General features: G+C 42.1%; 1 protein-coding gene across 5 annotated transcripts in view; it reads right to left on the bottom strand.

Moving 5' to 3' along the window:
* Positions 1-17,578, bottom strand: part of KCNMB2 (potassium calcium-activated channel subfamily M regulatory beta subunit 2) — a 471,865-nt gene that overhangs the window by 77,184 nt on the left and 377,103 nt on the right. For 3 of the 5 annotated variants that reach the window (XM_069213068.1, XM_069213067.1, XM_069213064.1), the window contains exons 2-3: positions 15,971-16,090; positions 1,106-1,276 (exon numbers count right to left, since the gene is read on the bottom strand). In XM_069213068.1, coding sequence (XP_069069169.1) covers positions 1,106-1,276; positions 15,971-16,026 — 227 coding nt within the window. In that variant the 5' untranslated portion in view covers positions 16,027-16,090. The remainder of the gene's footprint in view (positions 1-1,105; positions 1,277-15,970; positions 16,091-17,578) is intronic. The other 2 variants (XM_069213069.1, XM_069213066.1) reach the window with 1 other exon arrangement.

Genomic DNA, 17,578 nt, shown 5'->3' with positions numbered 1-17,578 from the left:
TTCTTTTGTTTGGATACGGCAATCTCATAGTCATTAGATTTCCACATCAATGCCCAACGGAAGCCTGCAAAGGGGATAGTTGTGTTCTAGAGCCACCCCACGATCTAATGCTTTGCACCAACCTTTCTTCAGGTATTCTCAAATTGTAGTGTTTTGTGCAATCCACAATCGTTGGTTCTTTTTTTAGTTATGATTGATTGTTTCATGCCCTGCTTTCCATTATCCCCCTCATGAGCATGCCTAGCATGCATTCCGTTTTTACTTAAATAAGAACAGGTTAGCAGCGATGTGTAATACTAAAAGAACCATACAAAACAATTTATTTAAATACTGTCTAAGGGTGAATGGTAAGCAGCACACCAAAAATGATGCCCCTTTTAAGACAAAGCATTATGCAAATATTTGTTTTTCAATTTCCGGGGTTAAGTACACCACGGGTCCAGATTTTAATATAAACCACATCAGTCCCTTATTTTATACAAAATGGCACATTAGCAGTTTGCATCCACTGCCATTAGCAGCAGAAAAATATAACATATGAAGAATTGTTTTTATTATTTCCAATGGAGAACAGCGGGCAGTGTCACTTCTGGATTATAAGCAAAAACTGAAACAATCATTGTTTAAGACAATGGGTCTACTTTAATGCATGCAAACGTGTTTGCAAATGTTGATTACAAGTGTCGCATGCCCAAACATTGTTTATCAAACTGAAGTCTACCCTAGTCACTCTCTAATACCCGACAAAAATTGCAAAACGTGATTGCTTTCTGTATAGAATGTGTTTTGAAGATAAAGAATTCAATGTGATAACAACATGATGATAAAGTGGTCTTTTCAATTGTAAATGAGTCCATCATGCATTCCAGCTGAAGCTCTTCCTGGAGGGTGGAATGAGGCACCAAATAGCAATAGATGAGGCAAGTGGGTAATACTCCTCTGGGTGGGGCCTAAGTCCATTCTATGTATATGTTATTTTAAATAATTAGTAGCAATACATCTTGCAGACAGGTGACTTGTCAAACCCAGCCCTTAAAAGCATTAGGCGATCAATACAGGTAAATGAAGGCAGAGATCAGAGAAACATTATCACAGACATCATTACCTCTGAATGTACGATCGAAGCTGCGTGATTCCCAGCAGAAAGAACATCATAATGGCGCACACCATCATTCCCAGGCCCAGCAGTATGGCGCGGTCTTCTCCTGCCTTCAGCGCCGTCACAGTTTTCCTCTTGTCCAGAAGGTCGTGGTCCCTGATTTTTTGGTAAATATTTCTGAGATTGAAAACAGTATATTCTTACAGTAAGTTTACAATTCAATCAAAACATCCCTGAAAGGTGGGCAGCCTACCGCCAGGCCTGTCTAAAGGTACCTCCCGTCCTGCGAATGTAGCCAAGGCTGGCTTCGCGGGCTGTAGGGTTGCGGGTGATACCGTAAGTTCTATTCCAGCCGTGGGACCAGCTGAGGAACCGGCGGCTATTGCTTTTTGGGAGCTGTACATTGTGACATAGGCAGACGTTAATCAGGTCATGCTTTCCTGGGTGCAAAGCAACATCGTAAGAGTACATTAACACCATAGTTAGACAATGCATGAACACACAGTATCAACACTGTCATCACAGATGGAATCCACAACATTTAACTCAGTGACCAACTCGCACTCTGATCTTTGTTCTTGTGGTCAAGACCATGGATGCTCCTCGATGACCCTCAAAGGGCACTTCCGGTCAGCATTCAGGATCTCCACAATGAATATGCATGGCATGCATTTACATGCAATGGATTTGAATGGGGAACATTGACATATTGATTGGTCAGTCTGAAAGCCTTGGAAGAAGCATTCCGCGAGGGTCACCACCAAGGATCCATGCCCAAGACTACAGGCTTAACTGACATTTGGAGTATGGCAGCTACATGGGCAGTACACTGGTGTCATGTGACATCATGCCAATTACATAAAACATTCCTCACATCTTTTACCTGCAGTCGATATTCGAACTTCAAAAGTTATATTTAAACTAAGGAAATGCACAAATGACATATTTACAACTTTTTAACTAAGTAGCGCTCATGCAGATAGACGCAACCTAAATTATAATTGGGCTGGCATAACTCTGTTTCTACTTCTCGAAATTACAAAATTATGAATTTATTATGTCCAATTACACTTCTCAAGATTTATTCACCTTTGATGGAGAGCGCTCCTCAACATGGTCGCTTTACAGTCACTTTTTCACAAAAATAAACGGGGAAACACCTAAGGTGTTTCATATTTTGATTAAAAAAATCCGCAATCAGTCATTTTGAATGGTTACTCCTACAAAAGTGTTTTTGGTGACTTTCTCTCCCCTAAACGTTTAGAAAATAACATCACAGGTTTCATGAAAAATTACGAAATTTGAAACATTTTAAATAGAATGTATCGGTTTGGTTCGGCTATAACCACACAATTTCAGACACATCTAGTCTTTACTGCCTTGAATATTTATTTGACGTGTGCATTTTGTCTAAGAGAATAACTGTACCATTTTGAGACTTGGCTTAACAATTATTGGTTACTTTTGATTGAACAAATGTACCACAAGCATGAAAATATAGCAGATTACTGCAGTTACTACTGTGTTTATTCCACAGTAGCAACCAGCTGGGCAATGACAGAATCCCTCTTTCTTTTCAAAGCTAATAACCCCAATGGCACAATGTCATTAAATAGTTAACAAGTACACTTACACAGGCATTATTATTTGTTACTGCTCGAAAAAGAAATACTAGAATGTACAACCACATTACTTTCCCCATGCAAAACTAACACCACGCACGTCACATTCGTGCCTTTGATTTAAATTTTCTGCCATGTACACCCCAGTAAGACTTTGCGGGCAAACCACATTGCTCATTCCACACCTGAATTACCAACACTCCAAGGTACGGTCACCATGGGATGCAAAATCATAACAGTATTGCAAGCTATTCTGTGAGTAATGTGGGAATATACACAGGACTTTGGTTTTCCACACTAATTTCCACAGGGGTTTCACTCCTATCGGGTTCTTTTTCAACCACAGGCTTTGCTAGTTCTGTGCTGTATAGGGAGGAGGAGATCTCCAGGGGACATGTTAACTCTTGTTTATTGTTAATTTACTGCTTTTTTTGTAAGTGAGCAAATGCCACAAGCGTCATGGTGCTGTGGCGAACACAGGTCTTACAATGATGTGACAACGAGTTTATAGAAGCCAGCGTCATCAAAATATTTCTTGCAGAGCCAGGTTTTTAGGTCCTTCCTGAACCTAAGCAGGTGGACTGTGATGTTAGATATAGTGGAAGGCTGCTCAATAGCTTGGTGGTGCAGTCAAGGAAACTCCTGCCTACCCAGTTGGCTGGTTTAAACCAGGGAATCCTGAGACTCTTGGCTGAAGCAGACCGAAGGGTTCCAGCAGGGGTATACCTTGAAGGCTCTTTCTCAAGTATTCAGGACCCATGACATGTAGGGCCTTATGGGGGATACAGAGAGCTTTGAAAGCAATTTGTTTCTTGATGGGCAGCCAGTGAAGTTTGTGTTAAGCCTGAGAGGCTGACTGAAATGTTTGGATCCCTAGTAGGATACGAGCTGCTACATCCTGCAGGATTCGAACCATGTTCAGCAGCACGTTATGATTGTGTTGCAGTAGTCAATTAACTTTTGAGAGGACCAGAGTCACGATCACTGTCTTCTGGAGTTCGTGGATAAAAAAAGGAAGGATTTTTTAATTATCCTAAAAGTGTTAAAAGTGCACGAGGTGAGCGCATTCACCTGGTCATCGAACATCAGCCTGATGCCAAATAATATGCCCAGGTTCCTGACCTTCTTGACAGGGATGGGAAGTGACCCCAGGTTCTGTGGCCACCAGATGGGGTACCAAAAGGAGGGGTCTTTACTGAATAGGAGAACCTCGGTCTTCCCTGAATTTAGTTTCAGAAAGTTTTACTTCATCCATCTCCCCACTTCTTCCATGCAGACTTGGAATCTAATGGCCGCTTCATGAAAACCACTAGAGATTGAGACAATGATTTGCATGTCATCAGCATATGACACCAAGGAGAACCCAATGGATCTAATCAGGCTGGCAAGGGGTGTAATGCATGTACACGTTAAAGAGCGTTCGGCTTACTGATTATCCCTGCAGGACACCACACAGCAAGCAGAAGGGGGTAGAAACAAATTCATTTAGTGATACAGATTGTTCTCTGCTTGAGCATTGTCAATGCAGTGTCCTTTATTCCTATATAGTTTAGATGGTTTAGCACTACCTTACTGTTGACCACATCGAGGCTGCCAATAGGTCAAGAAGAATCAGGGTTGCTTTCCCTCCCTGAGAAATACTAGCTCTGATTTCCTCTGTGGTTGATTCTGTACTATGGTCGCTTCTGAAACCAAATTGAGTATGGTTCAGAGGAAGGTTACTATCCAAAAAGGAGGTTGGTTTTATGTTATTGCTTTAGTCACCTTTTTGGGTGGAAAAGAGAGGCAAGATATTGGGCGATAGCTGCTGGGTTCAAGGGGTTGAGTGTGGAACTTTTTTTGTAGTGGTAGAAGCGATGCTGTTTTCCAATCCATTGGAATATATCCCACCCTGAACATCTCAATAAAGATCTTCATAAACTGTGGCACTACAGTTTGAAGCCATCAGTAGTGTTACTGGGGGAGGACATGGATCAGATGTAGATGCAGATTTAACCAGGTCCAGTAGCCTGCTAACCAGTTCTATCGTGAGAGGGGATAATTTGCTTAGTGTGTTGGTTAATAGAGGTGCCGTACAATCTTCAGTAGAAGTTTGTCTAGCTTCCTCATTTCATGCTAATTCATTGTAGACGTCTGCTACTGTATTGTGCAAAAAAGTCTCATAGTTTGTTGCAGAAGGATTGATTGCTGACCAACAGATTGGTATTATTGACACTGTTTAGGGTGTTAATCATCTGAAAGAGAGTTCCAGTTGAATTTTTGGCAGAAGTCATTTTGTCAGTGAAGTAAGAACATTTTGATTCCTGAATCAAATGTTTGTATTCCATGATAAATTGTTTATATTTTTGTCTCTCACTGGGATCATATTTTTCTCACTCCATGCGCTCTTGTTTGTGACAGAGTTATTTTTGCCACCTATGTTTTTCTGATGGTTTATATCTGTGGCATTTAAGTCGTTTTGGGGTTGCTAATTGGTCCACTGCTGAGTGCATCCAATTGGTGTAGCTGATGGGGGCATCATCAAAGTCCTCCTAGACTTCAGGTAGTGTGTCGAACAGGACCTGGTTGAACTGCAATGATTCCAACTTGTGCCATGCTTGCGTTAGTTGTGTGTGAGTTGTTTTTAATGGGAGCATAACATTTTCATGAGTTGTAGATTGAAAATGACGCTGTTGGGATCTGACCAAGTCAGAGGTGGTATGGTAGTAACTGAGGGAGCTGAATTACTAAAGAAAATACCATCAAGGAAATGACCAGCTTGGTAAGTAGATTCCTGGACTAGCTGGGCTAGGCTCATGCTGGACATTGTGTCTTTTAGATGTTCTGTGTCTGTAAACTTGCCAGAGTTTCATGATTTACAAAGGAAAATAAAGTTGCCTACAATGAATACAAGCTGAACTGGTTTACACTCATAGCTGTGGTGATGATCTTGAAAATCTGCCATTGAGAAGTCCCACCTAGATCTACATAGAACACCTCACCCTTAATGTAGTGGAATTGAGTTGAATAAATATATGTACTGATGCTTGACAATAGCTACGTGTGCTCTTATGAAGATTCTACAGATGTGCTGAGAAGGAAAAGCATTCTGCCTCCTAAGCACGACCAATTGGAATAGATGGTATAAAATAGTGGCACAGCAAAGCAAGTCACTTTGCTGTGCTGTGTAACTGGGAAGGGGCAGGAATGTGCCATATTTAAGGCACTACAGAGCATTCCTGTCCTTTCCCCTGCGCTGATGCACAATGGTTAGCCTAGTGCCAACGCAGGCACCCTTGCACCATTGTGCAAGGGTGCCTGCGTTAAATGCAGGATTGTTTTTGTGCAGGAAGGGGCACCTTCCGGCACAAACCCAAACCTGGGAGGCATATTCCTCTTTTTATGTGTGCTGCAGAAGAGGAGAAGTAGAGTTATTTCTGTCTGTTATGCCTCTGCCTGGAAGGCATTTCTTTCTGGGGCATTATCAGGTTTACCAGTCCTGGTAAATCTGGAAATGATTAAAAAACCATGGGATTTATGTGGGAACACCCATGCAATGCCCAATACTTGTGTTCTCTCTTTTAAACATGGTAAAATTGGCTTACACCCAATTCTCACATTTAATTTACTGTTAAGACCCTAGTAAAAAGTACTTCATGTGCCCAGGGACTGAAAATGAAATACTACTAGTGGACCTCCAGTATTACTTATGCCACCCCATAAGTAGCCTTTTTTCGTGTTTCAGGCCTGTCACTGTAGCCTGGGTGTGCATTTTTATACTAGCATTTTGACCTGGCCAAAACCTTTTGTCAGTCGTAAACCTTCCATTTTAATACATATAAGTCACATCTGTCTAGGACCTAAGCAGCTCAGATGGCAGGGTGCAGTGTATTTAAAATGTTGGACATATACCTTTAAGCTTTACATGTCCTGGTAGTGAAAAACTCTTACATCCATTTTTCTCTACTGCAAATCCTTCCTCTCCTGTAGGATAACATTGGGTTGTCTTATTATATGTAAAAAATGTTAACTTTCATTTGGGAGTAAGTAGGAATGAAAAGTTTGGAATTTTAATTTAAAACACTCTTCAATGTTAAAGTCGGATTTTAAGTCACAATTCTGAAAATGCCACTTTTAGAAAATTGTTATTTTCATATCCTAACCACTTGGTGCATGCAGCCAGCATCCTGGTTCACATGACTTGTTAGCATATTTACAAGACCCGTGGCACAGGGCAGCACAGCAAGCGACTTTGCTGAGCTGCTCTCGCCACAGGGAATGGGCAAAAAATGCACTGTATTTACATGATACAGTGCATTTCTGTCTTTCTCCCTGTGCTTGTGCACAAATTGCTGCCTAGAGCCAAGCCGATTGTTTTTGTGCAGGAAGCGACACCTTCCTGCACAAAAACAATCCAGAGAGGCAGTTTCCTCTTTCTATGTGTACTGCAGAATGAAGCACACATGGAAAGAGGAAACAACAATATTTCTCCTCGTTGCACCTGCCCTGGGGAGGTACATAGTTTTGACGCATTCCCAGGTTTAGAGATTGTGGTAAATCTGGGAATGTGTCAAAGCCCATGATGCAGTGTAAAGCAACACAGCGACTTGCCGCGCCTTGCCTTACACCATAGCTACAAGGCCATGAAAAGCCACGCAAAGTGGGGTTACATGGCCTTGTAGATTTGGGCCTGCACTATGCGCCACCGGTGTGTCAATAAAAGTGACACACCGGCGGCGCACTGGATTTGTAAATATACCCCTATTTGTAGCTGGCAGTTGGTCTATGTACTGCTCCCAAACAGTGAGACAAAGGAGACTAGATGTTGGCAGGATGGGCCAGCTCAGACGTGACGAGGGGGAGGAGCTGTTACCTACCACACTTGCACATAACAAACACTCTGCCTGAGCACTCACAAAGGGATTGACAAAAGACGATTGTGACCCCAGACAAGCTGGGGCCAGGGCAGAGAGGCACCTCTTCTCCGACTTAAAAGTGGGCATCAGGTATAAATAATGGACCGTCAGACTCAACTTTTTAGTTCACCTCTAGACCTGTGGAAGACTAGGAAATACTGATGTGCTGCTCTGCCAGAAGAACTGCAACTCTTTGCCCTGCTGCCTGAGTGGAAAGGACTGAACCTGCGTCTTGAACCCAGGACCAGCAGAGGGACTCCAAGGCTAGTTGTCGGGCCTCATGATCTGGGTCACAGGGACAGAAAAGACTCTAAAGACCTTGAACCCAGCAGCTTACCTTGGGGGAGATGCGTTTGTCTCCCATCCATCCTCGTCCTTTTCCTCTCCACGGCTCACACAGGCTCTCAGCCAATCACGATGCTGCTGACAGCAGCTTAGTGATTGGTCTGAGTGGCCTGCTTCGCCGCTCAGACTGGGAGTGGAAGCCTGGGCATGTTTTCCACTAGGCTGTGCAATACAGTCAGGTAGAGAACATGCAAAGTGTGCATGTCTGTTTGGTCGGCCCACGTCTGGCCCCCTCCCTCCAACCCCGTCCCGCCCCACCCCTTACTCCCAGGAAAAATATAATGATAATAACATCAAGTTATTATCATTTTATTTTTCCTTTCCCCACAATCCAATGGGGCCAGGCTCCTCCGCCTTAGCGCGAGGAGCCGCCCCTGTGCATACCTCTAGTGTGCACATTTCTCCCAATAAATGTTGGCAAGTTTCACCTGCTAAAATTTGTCAGGTGAAAATTAAGTGAGTTGCAATAATTACTGCATGCGGTAAATATAGCAACGTAAAGCGAAATGAACAGTTCCCTAACAGAATGCCTCTGATTCTCCTACATTTTACATATATTCAAGGGCTTTCAGGTGAATATGGAACTCCCTGAAGTGTTGGGAACACTGTAGGGGATTGAGAGATTCTTTGTTGCAGGGGCTGCAGGGCCCTGCATCAGTTCCGTAGGTTCAGCATAATAAATGTGGTAATTACTATATTAGTCACATTGTTATGTACCTACATGTATGAAACTATCAGAAGGCACTGTTAATGAGTGAATGTGTCCCACATGAATGAGACTCTGTGGTAGTAGTTAAAGCATTCCAGAATATTCCTCAGCAAAACGGCATGACTCATGTCAGATGGTGACTATAAAACACCGCAGCGTGATCACTTTTTTAATGGCACCAGGACATTAAAATCATTCAATTGAATCAGACAAAAAATGAATAGCAAATTGAAAACATCTTAAAATGTCCCCACTGTGATCTATTGACAAAAATGAGACAATTAAACGGACTATGCCAAAAGTATAATGTGTATTGCATCGTAAGCAGGAAGTCATTTTATGTTTTTGTAACCTGCCATCAATAAAATAGGTGAACTGTCAAACCTTGATATGACTGATGCAGGCAAGGGCTACATTTAGGATAGTGGACTCAGTGGTGCTATCTAGAGCTTGGCCAATGTTTGTATAGCTTTCCTGGGCAAAGGGCTGTAAAGAAATTCTTATTTGCAACTGTGTACAAGACTTGCTGAGTGTCTCCCTGGCAAGAGGCCTTCATCTGTTCTAAGGGACCCTCGCTGAAGCACTGATCACAAATGAGTGTGGCACCATCGATGGCAGCCAGAGCTTTGGCTCTCACAAGGGACTATGCTGTTTTTCATTCCTGGTCTAACCATTGGTCCCTCCTGTGGCACAGGAAAAACCTATGCCAGCATTTGTGTAACAGAGCTAGACTCCATGTGTTTATCTTCCTAGCTGGGTCACGTCAGAGGTTGATGGCTTCTTAAGATTCGTAGGGAGCATTTCAATTGGTGCAAGGTATTCATTTGAGGTTCTTGCCAACTTTAGGCATTTACCACTGTATGTGATGTCTCTCCACTCTGTGATTTGATTGATCTTCCTTTCCACTGCTCAGAACCACAGCATCTTCAACTAGCTAGCATCACCAGATCTCTAAAATGAAATATTTATTGTTAGTCTATAGTACCATGTAGCTGAAGACCTAGAGAAAACATCCCAGGGAGATAAAATGTGATTTTTTTTCTGTACATTCAAATTACAGCACTGGTCTCGCTTAGTTGATTGGGAATTCTGATCATAGGTGATCCAGTGAGTTTTGGGAGTACATCACAGAATGTACAGTCTGTGAGCTCCATTATACCATTTTCCTGTGAAGATGTCCTACACAGATTTAAAATTGCTTCTTTCAGACCCTTCAAGAACACACGATAACATCATGTTTGGCAGACACATTTATTTTCTGGATCTGACACTTTCAATTTCAGCTTGTTGGTTCTTTTGAGAGGTGTTGGGTGGTGCCTGCCACCACTGAAAGGGACCTATAACAGGTGGTTATCATTCATGTGTCTATCTGCTTTAAGAGATACTGTGATTAGTCAAAGAGAGATGAGGTATGTAAGGAGTTTGAACATCAGCCACCTACGCAGATAACTGGAAACCTGCAGAGATCAAACCTCTCCTCAAAAAACATTCTGCTGACCCCAACAAGCTCAAAAACTGCCGACCAATATCCCTACTTCCCTTTGCTACAAAAGTCCTTGAAAAAGCCATCAACCAGCAACTCCCGGAATACCTAGAGAACAACAGTCTTCTGGATGCATCCCAAACCAGATTCCGCTCCAACCACAGTACCGAAACTGCCCTGATTGCTACCATGGACAACATCAGAATCCTCCTGGACTGAGGAGAATCGGCCGCCTTGATCCTCCTTGACCTCTCAGTGGCATTCAACACTGTCTCCCACCACACCCTGATAAAGAGGCTTCATCAGATTGGCATCCAAGACAATTAATTGATCAAATTCTTCCTCTCTGGAAGGAATCAGAGTCCACTTCCCTCTTCTCATCTCAGATCCCAAGACCATTATCTGTGCCGTCCCTCAAGGCTAATCCCTCAGCCCCACCCTTTTCACCCCACTGGCGAACATCGTTAGAAACCATGGACTGAACATCATCGCTACGCGGATGACACCCAGCTTATCCTCTCACTATATGAAGGCCCCTCCACCAGGATGCTTGTTTCCGGTCCAGTGAGGACATGGCTTTGCAGTTCGGGCTGGACTGTTCCCATGAGGAACAGCGTCAAGACTGATTTGCATATGGCTGGGTCCAAACTGGGGTGGCATGGTGAGCAAAAGAACAATGGATTAAACCCAGATCTGTGACTGGGGGTGAGTGTTTGCATTGTTCAGCACTCCGTCCTTCATCCTTTTGTGTTGCTAAAGTTGCCCTAAGTGGGAAGGGTATGCCCAGAAGTGGGTCCCTTGCTCACTGTGCCACTGGATTCAAGTTAGCCTGACTGATGAAGGGTGAAACCCTGAAACCGGTCCCAGGATGCTTGTTTCGTGTCCAGTGAGGACCTGGCTTGGCAGTTCGGGCTGGACTGTTCCATGAGTTGGCCTCCACCATGAAGGCCAACTTCCACCTCTGCATGACTAGTGTTGCCAACTGGAAGCTAGACAACTTTCTCAGACTCAACACAGACAAAACGAAAGTTCTGATCTTCAAGAGCACTGCCTCACCATGGGACGACTCCTGGTGGCCTGCTGACCTGGGACCCCCGCCCCCCATGGACCATGCCCAGACCTTGCCATTATCCTGGACAACAAACTCACCATGAAGAGCCAGATCAACGCAGTCTCCTCTGCCTGCTTCCTCATCCTCCATGTGCTTCATAAGATCTTCAAATGACTCCCTGTCTCCACCAGATGAAATGTCACTTAAGTCCTCGTCACCAGCCGCCTGAACTATGGCAACACCCTGTATGCCAGAATCACATCACACCTCCTGAAGAGACTTCAAAGCAACCAGAACTCAGCAGTCAGACTCATTCTGGACCTTTCCAGGTGGACCCACATCACCCCCCACCTGAAGAAACTCTACTGGCTCCACCTACACATAAGATGCCAGTTCAAGATTTTGATGCACGCCTACAAGGCCCTTTACAACCAAGGGCCAGCGTACCTCCTCCACCCCCTGGGCTTCCACCTACCCTTCAGACTCCTGCATGTCACCTCTCTCTTCCTAACTCACACCACCGCATCCACCGCAGCAACAGAGGACGTTGGCCTTCTCCTACCTCGCTGCGAAAACCTGGAACATCCTCCCAATCCACCTTAGGACATCGCCCTCTCTTCAAGAATTCAGAAGGGTACTCAAGACCTGGCTCTTCGACTGAAGACACAGATCAGCCTAGACATAGGCCTGGATACCCCCATGGGCGATTACCGCCCTCTACAAATCCTGATTGATTGACAGCTAAAAGCCCTACTCGAATGACCACCTGAAGGTCTGGCTAACCTCAGGAGATGTTACACACTGACAAAGTAAACAGAAGAAAATAAATGAAAAATGTGCTGTGTAAAAAGCAATGCTGAGATGTCTGTTATTTAATATAGAATCAAAACAAAAAAAAATGAACCAGAGAAGAATGCAAAGCACTCATTAAAAAAAACAAAAATTAAAAAACATACTTAATGATTGGAACTTAAAAGAAGCTTTCTCCTACCTGTTGAGATTCAACCTTGAAATGCTGAAATCACGCACGGATTCAACAAAAAATGCACTTGTACTAAAGACATTTTTATTTCACTTAGGTTTCCCCAGTCATCATAATATTCAAAGTGCTCCCTGGAGCACAGTTAAGCCCACCCTGGCTTTTAGGGGATGGGGTGAACCTGATGATGAAGCATTCCACTACTAGAGTGGGTGAGGGTTATATGTAAAAGAATATAATGTTTTCTGAGTGGCAACCGCTAGGAAGTGTTAGGTGGGGGATACCTGATATTGTTTTTTGATACTGATTACTCCTACTTTTTTGTGGGAAGCAGGATCTGCTGCATATTTGATTTGGTTGCTAGTCCACACCACACAAACTTTAGTTAGGGAACCCTTTCTCCTTCTTTTTGCCTACCTTGCCTCCCCATGGATATCTGATGTGATTACAGTCACAAGATGTGCTAGCCTCTCTGTGATTGTAAAATAGCTAAGTTGTGCAGGTCACAGACAGCTTAATTTATCTTAGAAAATGGGAATACTAACATTACTTTCTACCGTTTTGCCAGTAATGAGAACTTCTTAAATGCTAACATAATAATTCAGTATGATATTAATCAATTCTTTGATTTCCATGCTCACTTTTATTACATTAATTAAATTTTGGAAACATAAATGTTTCTGTTTGATTATTGCACCATGTTTTAGGATGGCGGGAAAAAGAATCACGGTATGATACTTTTAACAGATTCGAGTCCAATTCCACAAAATAGAGTGAAGAAAAACTATGCTGCTTTTTACTATAAGGCTCTAAATCCCTCTTGTTCTTAAAAAGGTCATTAAAAACAGTGACATTTCTAAAGTCAAGTCTGAAAACATTTGATGAGGGCATTTAATTATGCAAACTCTTTAAGACCCTTCTCTGTGAAAACTATATGGAATGTATGCGAAAACTATCGAAACTTATATTGCATGTGCATTAACCTTCTTATCCCAGTGATTTAGATATGGACATAATGGGACCGATGCACAAGGAAATTTAAGAGTATGAAAAACAGTATTCCTGTACTATTTATTTATGCACTCTCACATGCCATTGTAGACAGTCCCAAAACATCTACAATGGCCAGGAAATTTGAATTTTCTGGTCATATTTATTTACAATTAGTACAAAAAGAAAGTATTGCGTCCTTCTGCTAAAAGGACGTTGGGTATTTTAGGAATCATGCAGACGTATATGAGAACATAAAAGAGTACTCCTGTAGTACTCTCTTATGTACTCTTCTGTGCCTATGCCAAACATCTAAAATGGTAATGAAATCGAATGTTTATGATCTTACTTATATGCAGTTAGTACAAATACTAATTCCCTGTCCTTATAAATACTTTTGGGGATAAACCCCACTGTGCTGAGTACATTAGTATGCAATGAGTCTGCTGAATTATTTTGCACAATGCCACATTAAGTAATACCAAACATACCAAAATCACTTGGCATCCCCTACTGACCGACAATTAGTAGGGATTTAGCTAATTCTAGATTTATAGGTTTTTAATTTCAGAAGGAAGGCTACCCGATAAAGTGAATCTTCCAAGTGTTCAAGACTGGTAGCTCCTGAGAGGATGCAGGTTTGGGATATGTGAGTTTTAACTGAACTTGACTCATCAAGGTACAGAATCATCAGGTCAATTTCATTGATGTTCTGATTCAGCTCCTGAAAAAATTAACATGAAAAATAAGCTCCCATGGAATGAATATCACTGAATAAAATAAACCCATATTTATGTATGTAAATGTAAGCAAAATAATTATCGTCTTTTTAATATAATTACATTTTACTCATATACCTGAACACGCTATGACGTTTTAATTTATGAAAATGACATTCTGTTTCCACTGAAATACAGTTGAATAATTGTTTAAAATAACATAAACACATGTCAGCAGTGTTGATCTTAAAAAATGCTTTATACACTGCAAACATTTAGCTCTACAGGAATACGATAATAAAAGAACGTGCCTAATATAGTGTTTAATACCAGAGCTTATGTCATTTATAATTGCTGTCAATAACAGACTTTGCTGTTTCATTTCCCATGGTACTCAATTTCCAACCTCGGAAGGATGAAAGTCAGAATGACTCTGCCAGGATTTGAACAATTACCCAAAAGATCACAGCAGACGTCTGCAATGTTAATTATCAAAATCATGACATTGTGTCAGTGCTTAACAATTACTTTTTTAGGATTTTAAAACATTCAGAAAATTAATCCTCAAATAGACAGAGTTTTTCTTATTTATACATCCACGGTTCTATTTTACTTGCATTGGTCGTAGTTATGATCGTGGCAACTAGTTTCATCTCTTTTTTGGGCGAGTTAATGAGTTATTTGTTGATGAGTTAGTATCCAATCAAAAGTATCGATCTGTGAGTTGAACTCGATGGCCGAGTACCTCGATGTTGATGTACTGTGCAGTTGTATTTGAGTACTCCTATTGAGTACAGCAGGGTCTTCATGACAATGGTTTTAGAATGATCACATATCGATACTGCCAGCCAAGGGAAGAGTCAGTCTTTCAAAACCCACATACAACTGTGGGAAGTATTATTTCTGAAAGAACAGTGGAAGAGACACATGTACACCATACACATCACAAATATAACAGTGATCTATACAATATGTGATGGGGGTGAGTCACATATACACCATCAACACCACAATTGTCACACAAATACTTCAATGAACTGTATTATCTGTGATTCAAGAACGTCTCGTGTATGCACTGATTCACAAACAAATATTCATTGATATGTATGATGTGCACAGCACGAGAGGGGGTGGAATAGATCACCATGCACATCACAACTGTTACACAACACACACACAGTGGTGATGAGTAGCTGTTCTTTATCAGCAGAAGGTTCATTTGAACAACAAAAACACAACTGAAACACACAATGTGTTGATAAGTATTATCTATGATTAGACAGATGAAGGTCCACTCATACACCACGAACACACAGTAGCCTCACGCAAACACACGTACACACACGCACACCCACACACACACACACACACTGCAGCAATACGAATTATCTCTACTGTAGAAGACAAATCATCTCTTGTATAATTTGAACACATCAGCAGCGTGGTGGTATGTATTTTGGGCGCTACAACAGGGCGTGGATCTGGGAACACTATGTACACCACAATTTTTTCACAAATACTGTGGTGAAAGGCACTAGATGTGGCAGAGGCCATTGCACGACAAGGGAGAGTAATTTTTTGCACGGTAGCCGCGGAGAAACATAAAAACATAACTTAAATGAAAAATGACGGATCCCTTTATTAATTAATTCTGTTTTTGTGCAATTAACAGGCTATTTCTCACACTGAAATGGCAAAAGGGCCTCATTAGCATGATTAATGTGCAGTTGTGCTGTTAGTGGCTCAGGCTAGCGATCTATTCATGAGGCTCTCATTAGTATGCATTTTTTCAAACTAACAAAGCCCTTTTTCTTCTGCCCCAGTACATACACATTTTCAATTGTTGATCCATGCAACAAGCAATCGGCTTAAAAAGCTCACACACAATTTTTACTTCTTCATTCGTACAAACTTTTTCCAATAATGTGCGTGAGCAGGGAGGCAGCCCACACACTCGTCTTCCACAGAGACACTCAGCAAAGTACCTCGCACACGGCACACTGTAGCGACATCCCACACCGGCTCGCGGCAAAGGGGGAATCTGTCAGTTTGAAACATGCAGCAAATCTTTAATTTACCTTCTTTCATCCGGTCGGTAAGATGATGAGGTCCGGCCGCTGGTCCAAATAAACATCTTAGAGGGCTTCCCAGCGGCGCCTTTCCGGACGGTGGAGGGCCTGGCGGAGTGACGTATGGACCTAAGAAAGGGAGACTCGGCGTCAGGCCCGTGAAACACATCCCGGCACCCCGAGTTCATCGCGCAAAGCCCTCCAGGCAGTCTTATCTACACCGATAGTGGTCACAAGGATTTTTTTTTTTATCACCTGCGACACCTCCACCACAATTTAAGGTGACGCAAACTCTCAGTTTTGTTTCCCCCTAGGTTATAAGCTATGCTCCCATAGCCCCTGCATTTTCTTTTGACAGTTTTCCTAATACTTCCTAATGCTTCGCATCAAACATTCAAGCATTTCAGAATTTCCTTTTAAATCAAAATATTTGCTTATGATCCCGGAAAGCAAATGTCCCATTCCCTTCAACGATCGATTTTTCTACTACGACTAACGAAGAGAATTTTGGATTTTTAGTGTGTTGATGCTAAAGGCCCCCTCACACCCCGCATTATTTCAGTTATCAAATATTTGTTCTAGGCAGTGAGATAGCCCTGACATAATTATAACCCTCCCTGGTGAGCCCAGAATGCACTGATCTATTACCAAGCCAGGTGTTAAGAGCACCTGTTGTTCAAAGGCTCTCTCTCTTCTGCAGCCGTGATTGGCCCATCTCGAAAAATGCATAGCAACCTCAACACAGTGCTTCATGGCTGTTAAAGGCCACTGATGCATGCAGAGCAAATGCTGAGTTTTGTTTCTGTTTATTGCTATTATGATGGAGTAACACTTTTGTCCCTCAGAGAGTTTGCTCTCATATGGCAGTGTGTCGAGATGGGTGAGAACGAATGCTATTTATATATATATATATATATATATATATATATATATATGGAAAAAAAGCTTAAAGTGACATAAAATCACTAAAAAACACAGGCTAAAGTAACACTATAGTAAGGTGTGGCAATGATATCTAACTTTTTTGGTAACGCCCCAGAAAATCACTGAAAAAAATCAAAGATTAAAGTGATATTTTAGGTAGGTGAAAATGTCAGTCATAAAAATCACATTTTAAATACAAAGAACCAAAGCTAAATATAACTTGCATCCTTGCCATGTCCTGTGTATGAACTCACATATCACATCACTTATGACTTGTTCAATGACATCATTAATGACATAAGTGATGAGATCTCAAATGACATCATTGGTAATTGAGTTTTCGCCCTGTGCATAATCGCTCCATGGAGTGTCCACTCCTCTCCACTCCCAAGGCCTTTTAGGTGGTGAATGCCTTAATGTTCACAGACTTCACACTGTAACCAAACATGTTGCAGATAGCTGACCTCTTGTGGGTAATCAAGCACCATCACTGATGATATAATCAATTCATTGATACACCATCCCATATAGTAAGTGAACTTGAAGTAATTCAACATGCTACACAGGCCTTACGCCAGCCTTTGGTTGTGCTCAGCGGGACTTACGGCCAGGCCCTACATCCAACCCCCTCCAGGGACAGCTAACGCCACACTGTGCACCACCTTCAACAGTGCACAGTGAATAGTTGGCCTC

Source organism: Pleurodeles waltl, chromosome 11 (genome assembly GCF_031143425.1).
Source record: "Pleurodeles waltl isolate 20211129_DDA chromosome 11, aPleWal1.hap1.20221129, whole genome shotgun sequence".
Lineage (NCBI taxonomy): Eukaryota > Metazoa > Chordata > Amphibia > Caudata > Salamandridae > Pleurodeles > Pleurodeles waltl.
Note: the sequence above shows the minus strand (reverse complement) of the source record. Positions and strands in the feature narration are given on the sequence as shown.